General features: G+C 34.1%; 1 protein-coding gene across 1 annotated transcript in view; it reads left to right on the top strand.

The window, feature by feature from the left end:
* Positions 1-659: 659 nt before the first annotated feature.
* Positions 660-11801, top strand: part of LOC126828371 (actin nucleation-promoting factor WASL) — a 129374-nt gene continuing 118232 nt past the window's right edge. The window contains exon 1 of the mRNA XM_050558146.2: positions 660-977. Within this exon, the coding sequence (XP_050414103.2) occupies positions 879-977 (99 nt within the window). The 5' untranslated portion in view covers positions 660-878. The remainder of the gene's footprint in view (positions 978-11801) is intronic.

Raw genomic sequence — 11801 nt, 5'->3', positions numbered from 1 at the left:
GTATTTCAGACTATGACGAGGATTTTAAAGAATAAACTATTTTGCAACATGAAAGAGGGATAAACACTCTTTAATTCCATGCCATGTAATGAGTGGCTCAAGAACATGAAACAGCTGACGTTTGGTATGATTATGGACATAAAGGGGAGGGGGGCAGCTTTCCTGGGACGGATTTAAGACTGAATCGAGGACTTTCAGAAATAATCTATATGTTGCCACAAAGAGGGATAAACACTCTTTAATTCCATGTCATGTATTTAGTGGCTTAAGAAAATAAAATAGCAGCGGCCGTTTGGTAAAACAGAATTAACAAACAAGACGGAGGGGGGTACTGCTTTCCTAGGACGGATTTCAGATTATGTTGGGGACTTTCAAGAATAATCTATGGTGCCGGTAATTAATTCAACCTGTTTTGCGGTGTATTCAAGTGACTTTCCGAAATTATCTATGGTGCTACAGAAATGGGGGATAAAGACTGTTTCATTTCGTTCCAATTGTTGTGTGTCTTCAGTGGTTTAAATAAATTAGTAGTGCGGATATTTGTTATTCATTCCGTACGCTAACTCTAACGGCTAAACATTGTGTTTTGTTAACCGCAGCTTTCGACGATGAGGTCAAGGTCATAAAACGTCCGTTCAGCATAACGTCCGCTGACTTCAGCCCAACGTTGTTGAATTATATTGGCCTAAATGGAGTTGTTTTTAGAAATTCCTTGTCATTCGTCATTCGCTTGTCATTCGCCATACAGGGAGGCCCCAGATTCATCAATCTAAGAGTAAAACCCGGAAGAGCAACCCGGAAAACCCTACGTAGAATCATAGATCGAATTTTGTCAAGTTATTGTTTCGATGTAAAATATTTATTTATTCTAATTAAATATGTCTCACCAAAGACCAAAGGCTACAAACAAGGCATCGCTATTATTGCTGAATGATGAAAATGAGGCGCTTTTTGCTTTGCTCGGAAAAGGATGTGTGGTAAGAGTAAGAAACTAATAAATAAAACATTAACATTCTAGATAAATTACTAATATAATATCAATAGGGTGGGGCTGATCGAATCAGAATAGTGATCTTAACTCATTTAAATTAATTCGGGGGGGGGGGGGGGCTGAATGGTTAGCATGTGCGCGTTGTATGACAAAAGTCTGTCATTCATTGAGTAAACTGGCATGGTTTCGATTCCTCAGTTGTACCTAACAAGGAACCTTGTGGATTTTCTCCGGCTCCTCCCGTTTCCTGCCACTGCTATAGACCCTCTATAGAAATGGTTCCACTACGATGTCTTCCGTCTTGCTCCAACCACAGTAGTGGACAGTCCTAAGGCTATCCTTTGAGCAAATTTTGTAGTCATCTGACTAGAAAAAAAGTTACTGGCATATAACTCCCTTAATTTCCAATTACACTGACCCCAAATTGTACTGTACATATAGCTTAACATATATATAATAAAACAATACCCATTGAAATAAAAATGAACCATATGTTAGTGTCGAAATGACCTAGTTTGTGTCGAGTGGATGTTAAACCCCATTTCTCTCTCTTTAACTCATTAATGATCATACCATGTAAGGGTTAAAAAATTATTGAACTGGTTAACTGGTCTTTAAAAACCCAAGGGCAATCGCCAATCGGTTAACCGATAAAAAATTTCTATCAAAATATTTGTTGCACCAAAATAAGACTTGATAATATATTTTTAAATTATTAGTATTACAACTTATAAGTTAACAGTGGAGACCGGGGCACATTGAACATATGGGTACATTGAACCACCATGGATATATCCTTTATAAATAATACTATGCAACCCAACACTACACAGAAGTGAGATAGCTTCTTAGTCCTATTTCCCCGTCAATAAGCAGTAGCAACATGCTGTCAATTATTTTTTAGGCAATGATTTTTTCAAAAGAGCTCTTAAAAGTGAAAATGCACAACTTCCACATCATTTTTCATACATGTTAGCTGTTTAGTCTAGGAAATTCTTGTACTTAAAATCAGTTCATATATTATGTCTAATCTACAATCCAGATAAACAGGGGCTTGATCCATAGAGGGCATATTGAATTTTTTTTAAAATTTTGATCATGAAACTGTGATGGGGCAGATTGAACCACTGTCAATGGGGTACTTTGAACCATGGTTTAATGTACCCCAGTGCATTATAGACTATATATCATTTGATAATTTCTAATATCTTTGAAAATAAAAACAATATTAGAATATCAATTGATCCAACTCTGTAGGCCTGTCATATAAAAGGAATTAAAACTTCATGGGAGCAGTGTTCGAAACTTGGCTGTGACATACAGGGGCGCAATGGGTCTCCCTGACTAAGAGTTGCTTGTCAGCAAATCAGGCTGTCCAAATTTAGACAGAATATTGGACAAATTTTGGTTTGATTCACTGCAAAAGTTGACTGGGATCCCACTATCCCACCAAACTGCCAACTTAAGTGCAATTTAAGGCGATTTGTAGTAGCCCAGGGAATCTGGACTACTGCTTGTTTCGATCGTTGCACGGATGTCAAATCTGTGGATATTTGTTTTTAACTAAACATTGATTGTTTGCAGATTCATTAGATCACTACGAAACAAGTGACTAGGTTTGTGACCCAAATTCAGATCTATGTTTAACATGGAATTTTTACCACTGTTCAATGTGCCCCATTATGTGGTTAAACCTGCCCCGACTATTTTGTACAGCAGGGTACATTGTACAATTACGGTCAAGTGGATTAAAATGTGTTTTTTAAAAAAAGTTAAAAATTAATTGAATTGAAATGAAATGGGGTTTAACGTCCTATTAATTGAATTGAATCTGATACACAATAGCAACTATGATATGTCTTCAAACAATACAATACAGTAAAGAGATCTTCTAATAAAAACATTTAATATGGAAGGAGGACAACCATGTATGTGAAAAAACTGGTTCAATGTGCCCCAGTCTCCCTACAAATTCCATTCATTTATTCATTCTTGATGTTTAATTTCTCCATCTTGCTCGGTACTTTGGGGTCATGTATAGACCAGTTGAAATCATGTTGATTTTTATACGCCCACATGGAAATGTGGTCGTATATTGCCGTCGCCTCCGTCCGTCGGTCTGTCCGTCCGTCCATCGTCCACAATTTCTTGTAATCACTCTACAGACTATATTTATCATCTGATTGTTTTGAAATTGATATATGTTGTTTGCATTAGTGAGATGAAGAAGCCTATTGAATTTCAGCAATTTCCGTTAATTAAGTCTAGAGTTATGGCCCTTGTTTCACTTTGTTGAATCTTGTGAACGCTCTAATGACAACAGTTATCATCCGATCTGTTTGAAATTGATATGCATCTTTTAAATTAGTGAAATGAAGAAGCCTATCGAATTTCAGCAATTTCCGTTAATTTCTTCTGGAGTTATGGCCCTTGTTTCACTTTGTTGCCCCTTGTGAACGCCCTAACAACAAAAGTTACCAACCGATCTGTATGAAATTTATATGCATCATTTAAATTAGTAAAGCAAAGAAGCCTATTGAATTTCAGCAATTTCCGTTAATTACATCTAGAGTTATTGCCCTTGTTTCACTTTTGTTGAATCTTGTGAACGCTCTAATGACAACAGTTATCATCCGATCTGTATGAAATTTATATGCATTATTTGAATTATTAAAACGAAAAAGCCTGTCGAATTTGAACAATTTCTGTAGATTACTTCCAGAGTTACGGCCCTTGTTTTAGTTTTTATACGCCCACATTGAAATGTGGACGTATATTGCCGTTGCCCCCGTCCGTCCGTCCGTCCGTCGTCCACAATTTCTTGTGAACGCTCTAACGCCAAAAGTTATCATCCAATTGTTTTAAAATTGATGTATGTTGTTTACATTAGTGAAACGAAGAAGCCTATTGAATTTCAATAATTTCTGTTTATTACGTCTACAGTCGTGGCCAAAAGAATAGGACCACGCTTGAAAATGGTTGGATTTCTTAAATGTAAATTCATTTGATCATATATCTGCCACCTGAAGACTGATTTTCACAAATGAGGTATCAATGGATAGGTTATGCTTAGTATGTCCATTACGCGTGCACATGCATGTTTGAATGATGACGTCATCACAGCTATGATGTCATCAACGAATAGGAGCACGCTTGAAAATGATTGGATTTCTTACGTGTAAATTCATTGATCTTTCTGAAATTCATATGCATTATTTAAATTAGCGAAACGAAAGAAGGCTATTGAATTTCAGCAATTTCTGTTTACTACATCTAGAGTTATGGCCCTTGTTTCACTTTATTGAACCTTGTGAACGCTCTAACGTCAAAAGTTATCATCCGATCTTTCTGATATTTATATGCATTATTTAGATTATTGAAATGAAGAAGCCTATTGAATTTCAGCAATTCCCGTTTATTATGTCTAGAGTTATGGCCCTTGTTTCAGTTATTGGTCCTTGTGAACGCTCTAACGTTAAAAGTTATCATCCAATCTTTCTGAAATTTATATGCATTATTTAGATTATTGAAACAAAGAAGCCTATTGAATTTCAGCAATTTCCGTTTATTATGTCTAGAGTTATGGCCCTTGTTTCACTTTATTGGTCCTTGTGAACGCTCTAACGTCAAAAGTTATCATTCGATCCTTCTGAAAATTATATACATTATTTAAATTAGTGAGACGAAGAAGCCTATTGAATTTCACCAATTTCCGTTTATTACGTCTAGAGTTATGGCCCTTGTTTCACTTTATTGATCCTTGTGAACGCTCTAACACCAAAAGTTACCACCCGGGCCCTTATTCATGAAAACTTAAACTAAGATACAATCGAAATTTTAAGAAATACTGCAATTCGATTGGCTGACCAGTAAAATCAATTTGCATATATCCAATTTGCATATTGGTCAGCCAATCGAATTGCAGTATTTCTTAAAATTTCAATTGTATCTTAGTTTAAGTTTTCGTGAAATTTATAGGCATGATTTAAATTAGTGAAACGAAAAAGCCTATAGTATTTCAGCAATTTACAATAATTACTTCTAGAGTTATTGCCCTTGTTTCACTTTGTTAAATCTTGTGAACACTCTAATGACAACAGTTATCATCCGATATGTATGAAATTTATATGCATAATTTAAATTAGTGAAATGAAAAAGCCTATAGTATTTAAGCAATTTACAATAATTACTTCTAGAGTTATTGCCCTTGTTTTACTTTGTTAAATCTTGTGAATACTCTAATGACAACAGTTATCATCCGATATGTACATGTATGAAATTTATATGCATCATTTAAATTTGTGAAACAGGTCTATTGAATTTCAGCAATTTCTGTCAATAATTTCTAGAGTTATGGAGATTGTGAACGTTTCAATGACAAAAGTGATCATGTGACCTGTATGAAATTTATATGCATTATTTAAATTAGTAAAACAAAAAAGCGTGTCAAATTTCAACAATTTCTGTAGATTTCTTCCAGAGTTGAGACCCTTGTTTCAGTTTGTAGAACTTTGTAAACCCTCAAACGACAAAATTTATAATCTGATCTGTATGGAACTGTCTTGTAAAGGCCCCCAATTACCTACAAAGGAATAAATATGCGACAACCCTTGTCGACCGCTGGGACGATTTAGCTGCTGTGGGCGTATGTTTTGTTGCCTGGCAACCTATCTTTAAAACCTTGTGAACCCTCAAACGACGAAAATTACAATGTCATCTGTATGAATTTGTCTATTAAATTCCCCTAATTACCTACAATAGAATAAATATGTGACAACCCTTGTCGACTGCTCGGACGAAATTTAAATGCATTATTTGAATTAGTAAAACGAAAAAGCCTGTCGAATTTGAACAATTTCTGTAGATTACTTCCAGAGTTACGGCCCTTGTTTTAGTTTTTAGAACCTTGTGAACCCTCAAACGACGAAAATTATAATGTCATCTGTATAAAATTGTCTATTAAATTCCCCTAATTACCTACAAAAGAATAAATATGTGACAACCTTTGTCGACTGCTCGGACGATTTAGCTGGTGTGGGCGTATGTTTTGTTGCCTGGCAACCTATCTTTTAAAAACAAAAGCTTCACTAATACTTCATAAGATTAGCTATGAAATCAGTATTTGAAAGCATACCTTTGGATTTTTAAATACAAAATAAGTTTGATTATTCACCATCATCTAATTCCAAAGAATTTACTACACCGTGTTTCTATCACAAGCCATGCTGTATCATATGGTACATGTACCATTAACCCGTATGTCAGCTTTGACCCCATCGGCACAGCATCATGCACTCAAGTGGTAATCTAAACAATTTTACTATTATATACTCTCTATTTTAATATTATTTCATCACAACATACTTGTTTCATTTTGAGACTTTGTTTATGGAGTGATGAGGTTAATACTGTAAAACAATTAATTTGTCAATCAGTTGAGGCTATTTAATACTTGGCAGCCAGTGCTAATAAGGTATACAAATGTCAAAACTTCCAAAGGGGGGGTGGGGGGAATTTAAAGTAGCTAAGTCTCTAACTCAATATCATCCAAAGTCTTCCACATTGAAAACACAAATTATTAGTTAATTTAAATCAACAATTGATGTTGTAATCTTACCGGGAAAGACGTTACTTCCGGTGATAACGAAAATGTTAAATTACTTGTATGAAATCGTAAATGGCATTAGGTGTCAAACACTGAAAATTTTATGAAAATCGAATAATAATTGAAACTTTTATGCACCAAAAACCTCGAAAAGTTACCTGTTGAAAATCGTCTATTTCTCCGCAACTGAACAAGTTAAAAACCATTTTGTGATATCTATATGATCGTATGGGTTCATTCTATTAGTTGATTGAAATCAAATATCAAAATTTAAAAAAAAAAATAACAAATAGGACTCATTTGAATAAAATATCCCTTTTAGAGGCCAAAAATACATTTTTTGCCCAAATGATGTCATTTCCGCTGACAGTGAAAATGTTAAATTGATTTGACCTAGTCAAAATTAGCATAAGGCATCAAATGGTAAAAAAAAATGAAAATCGAATAATAATTGACTCCTTTACAGGCAAAATAACGTGAAAAGTGGCGCATGCAAAAATTGCCTATTTCTTGGCAACCGCTCATATTACAAACTAATTTTAACAAACATTCTCTTCGTATGGATTATTGCTACGAGTTTTTGAAAGCTACGAAGAAATATTTTAAAATATGAAGACGCTGAATGGGTTTTAAATAGCTTAATTTTACACCGTTTTTCACCTTTTAATCGAAATAGCCCGAAATCGAAATTAAGAAAACTGAGTCCGATGTTTTGTGCACATTTACATGGCGCATTCTTTTGGTAATATCAAATTTTGAAAAAATAATATTTGCTTTCAAAAAGTGGTACCAAACTGTCAAAATTATAGTTATTGTTAAAATTATGTCACTTCCGATGCCGATAGATAACTCTATCGGTAACAAAAAAAATGATATTTTGTAAAAAGAAGCATATGAACTTTGTTTTAAACAAATCGAACAATAAATAATCAATCTAGGACCGAAAAACTGAATTAGCCAATGGTGGCTATGCAAATTAATGAGATATAAATTGTTCACATTTTTGCTCAAATCAGATGACCCTTTAGCCCTGGATAAAATACCATAAAGAAATATTCATTAATAAAAAAAATGTTTGTAAAAATTTAAATCCAAAATCTAAAGACCCATAGCTTTGTGCCTTGTCTCTGGCTATGTCAAAATGTATTAAATGTTAAAATCCGGCAATTATTGTTAATATTACGGCAATATTTAGCAAAAAAACAACTTTGGTGATTTCGGACATTTCGCATTGTCGCAGAATGTTCGAAATAGATTTAATCTATAAGTTATGCCATCTTTCCTGTAAAACCAAAGATATCGGATTGATCCGACAAGTAGTTTCTGAGATATACTCAAGTGGAAAATAAAACGGCCAATGTGTTGGATGATTGTTTTTTGGTAAAAACAATCATCACTAGAACTGCGAACTAGAACCGGTGCCACGTTACCCTAAACATATTTCACTTCCAGTACCGGTGAAACCATTAAACAGGTTTCCATATAAGCATTGCACACATCAAATAAAATGTACGCAGAATCAACCAAATCCGGAAATATCAATTCATTGTATACATTTCTTACATGTAAGTGATCCTGACAAAATTACATTACTTCCGGTGATAATGAAAATTCTAAATTAGTTTTATGAAATCATAAATGCCATAAGGCATCACATGGTGAAAATTTTTATGTAAATCGAATAATAATTGCCACTTTTATAGAACAAAAACCTTGAAAAGTGACCTGTAGAAAATCGTCTATTTCTCTGCAACCGTACAAGTTAGAAACTATTTTTTGGTATCTGTATGATCTTGTGGGTTTAATCTATTTGTTGATTGGAATCAAATATCATAATTTTAAAAACAATACAAATCAGACTCATTTGAATAAAATATGTTTTGACGGCTAAAAATACAGTTTTTGCCAAAATGACGTTATTTCCGGTGATAATGAAAATCTTAAATTACTTGTATGAAATCGTAAATGGCATTAGATATCACACACTGAAAGTTTTATGAAAATCGAATAATAATTGACACTTTTATGGACCAAAAACCTTGAAAAGTTACCTGTTGAAAATCGTCTATTTCTCCGCAACTAAACAAGTTAGAAACCATTTTGTGATATCTATATGATCGTATGGGTTCATTCTATTAGTTGATTGGAATCAAATATCAAAATTTTAAACAAATAACAAATACGACTCATTTGAATAAATTATTGGTTTTAATGGCTCTAAATACAGTTTTTGCCCAAATGACGTCATTTCCGGTGACATTGAAAATGTTAAATTGGCTTGACCTAGTTAATATTGACATTACGCATCAAATGGTGTCACTTTTATGGAAATCCAATAATAATTGACTCTTTTACAGGCAAACTAGCGTAAAAAGTCACTCATGCAAAATTGCCCATTTCTCGGCAACTGCTCATATTACAAACTAATTTTCACATACATTCTCTTCGTATGGATTGTTGCTGCGAGTTTATGAAAGTTACAAAGAAATATTTTAAAATATCAAGACGCTGAATGGGTTGTAAATAGCTTAATTTTACTCGTTTTTTCACCTTTTAATCGAAATAACCCAAAAACGAAATCGAAATTAAAAAAACTGAGTCCATGTTTTGTGCACCATTGCATTGCGCATCGATTTGGTAATAACAAATTTTGAAAAAATAATATTTGCTTTCAAAAAGTGGTACCGAACTGTCAAAATTATAGTTTTTGTTGAAATTATGCCACTTCCGGTGTCGACAGGAAACTTTATCGGTAACCAAATAAATGACATTTTGGAAAACGGAGCATATGAACTTTGTTTCAAACAAATCGAACGATCATTAATGAATCTAAGAGCGTAAAACTGAATTAGCCAATAGCGGCCAAGGAAAATTATTTAGACAAAAATTGTTTACATTTTCGCTCAAATCAGACGACCCTTTAGCCCTGGATGAAATATCATCAAAAAATATTCATAAATAAAAAAGTTTTTTGTAAAAATTTAAATTTTCAAAATTTGGCGCCTAATATCTCCGAAGATTCATCGAAAATCAACAATCTAAAGAACCATAGCTACGTGTCTTGTTTCTGCCTATGTTAAAATGTATCAAATGTTAAAATCCGGCAATTATTTCAAAAATTAACCACTTCGGTTATTTCGGACATTTCGTATTGTCACAGAACGTTCAATATAGCTTTAATCTCTAAGTCACACCCACTTTCCCAGTGAAACCCAAGAAATTGGATCAATCCGACAAGTAGTTTCTGAGATATGATCAAAATGGAAAAAAAAAAATAATAATAAGAATAATAATCCGAACAAAAACAATAGTGTTTCACACAAGCTACGCAGTGTGAAACCCTAATAAGAATAATAATCCGAACAAAAACAATAGTGTTTCACTAATAGTGGCTACGCAGTGTGAAACCCTAATTACCAGGGCGTATGTTTTGTTGCCTGGCAACCTATCTTTTCAACTGGTTCAGCAGTGCAACCAAACCGTGACCGGTTAACTGAGTGACTGTTTACATCTTTAGTTAACATCCTACTGTTCTGCTCTGACTTGGCTAATGAAGACAAGCACACACAATGCAATGTGCTATGAGGGAAATTTTGCCCGGACAGCGGCGCTATGGCCTACTCTTATATCGATTTCCAACTGCTGAGGGATATTTTACGTCCACGCCAATGTGTACACAGGACGTCGATTTTTTGTAACTTCAAATGTCTGCCGAATCGATCAATAACTTTTCATTTTACCGACCTTTTAGCTTCTTCCGAGAAATACGATTATCCGATTGACGCAATTTTGTTTGTTGACTATTTAGACTTGAATAATAATACACACTGCTCTTCCTGCCTAACGCTGCAGTTCATAATAATAATAATTTTTGTATATTTTAATTTTTGCACCAAGCCACTATTTTCTATAAACAACTATTTGGCATTGACCAGTTGGATTTGCCTTTACATGTGAATATCACCGTGGCCTTGACTTTTACCCTGACTTCAGATTTTCCATCGAGCTCGGGGCCTTTGTACTTATGTGTTCTAAGCTGCTATTTCTTGCTGTATTATCGAGGTTAATGTCTAGGAGAAAGGAGTGAAGACGTCCTTCAGAAAAGATGATTGGTTACTTACCCGGTAATATTCTAATGAGGGGGTGAGGAATTTATATTTTCAAAACATCACACTACATATGATTTACAAAAACTTCTTTTTTTTGGATGATGTTCGAAAGTTTAGCCTGTCAACGCATCCCTATGTCGTGTGTGTGAAATACTGTTATTTAATGTCCGCTTCCACCAAAGTAATATAGCTGACAATTACATGTACATATGGATATAAATTATTTACAAAGTAATAAGCTTAAAAAATTAACAGATTACTGAAAACAAATTATAGTTTATTATGCCTATAACAAGCCTATATTGTACTAAAGTACAAGGGGTCGTTGATAACACCGTATGGAAACTTAACTGTGTATATTATACTAGAATACAAGAAGGTTGTATTAACACGCTTTCATACTAAGGGACGATGGAAATAACAGTCTGTTATATTTATGGGTCATCTGCCAGAACGAACATTCGCACTAATGGACGGACTGTCAGATTTATGGATCGTTAACTATATAAAACTAGCAAAAAGTCTGAAGAACGAATTGCCGTGTAATGGATGGTCAGGATAACGGGACTTTAACTGTGTAAAAGGAGCTAAATCGCTAATATTTGGGACCTAGATTGACACAAATGGGTCGCAATGCGTATAATAATGCAATATGAATGTGTGTAAACTGATTTACATTCAATCGTTTCTGTTTTCATTATATGCCCACATTGAAATGTGGTCGTACATTGTCGACGGTCCGTTAATCAGATTTTAGTGTATTATAAATGTTTCATTACCGACAATAGAAAAAATATGCGACAACTCTTTTTTTGTTGACTGCTCGGACGACTTAGCTGCTGTGGGTGTATGTTTCGTTGCCTGGCAACCTATCTTTTTATAAATTGTTGATGTAATAAAGATTAATTATTTATTTGCTGTTATGTATTACCGGTAAAATATAATAAGTAAAGATAAATAAATAACTATCATTGTCTCAGTGGTCTACTATCTTGGCCCGAGTGGTCTTCTGTCTTGGTCCGAGTGGTCTTCTATTGGTCTGAATGGGCTTTGGTCTGAGTTGTCATGCATTCGATTTTGCAACATGTCTATGTAG

The sequence above is a fragment of the Patella vulgata genome, chromosome 7, assembly GCF_932274485.2.
Source record: "Patella vulgata chromosome 7, xgPatVulg1.2, whole genome shotgun sequence".
Lineage (NCBI taxonomy): Eukaryota > Metazoa > Mollusca > Gastropoda > Patellidae > Patella > Patella vulgata.
The sequence above is the reverse complement of the archived record's forward strand: the minus strand, read 5'-3'. Positions and strand labels throughout refer to the sequence as shown.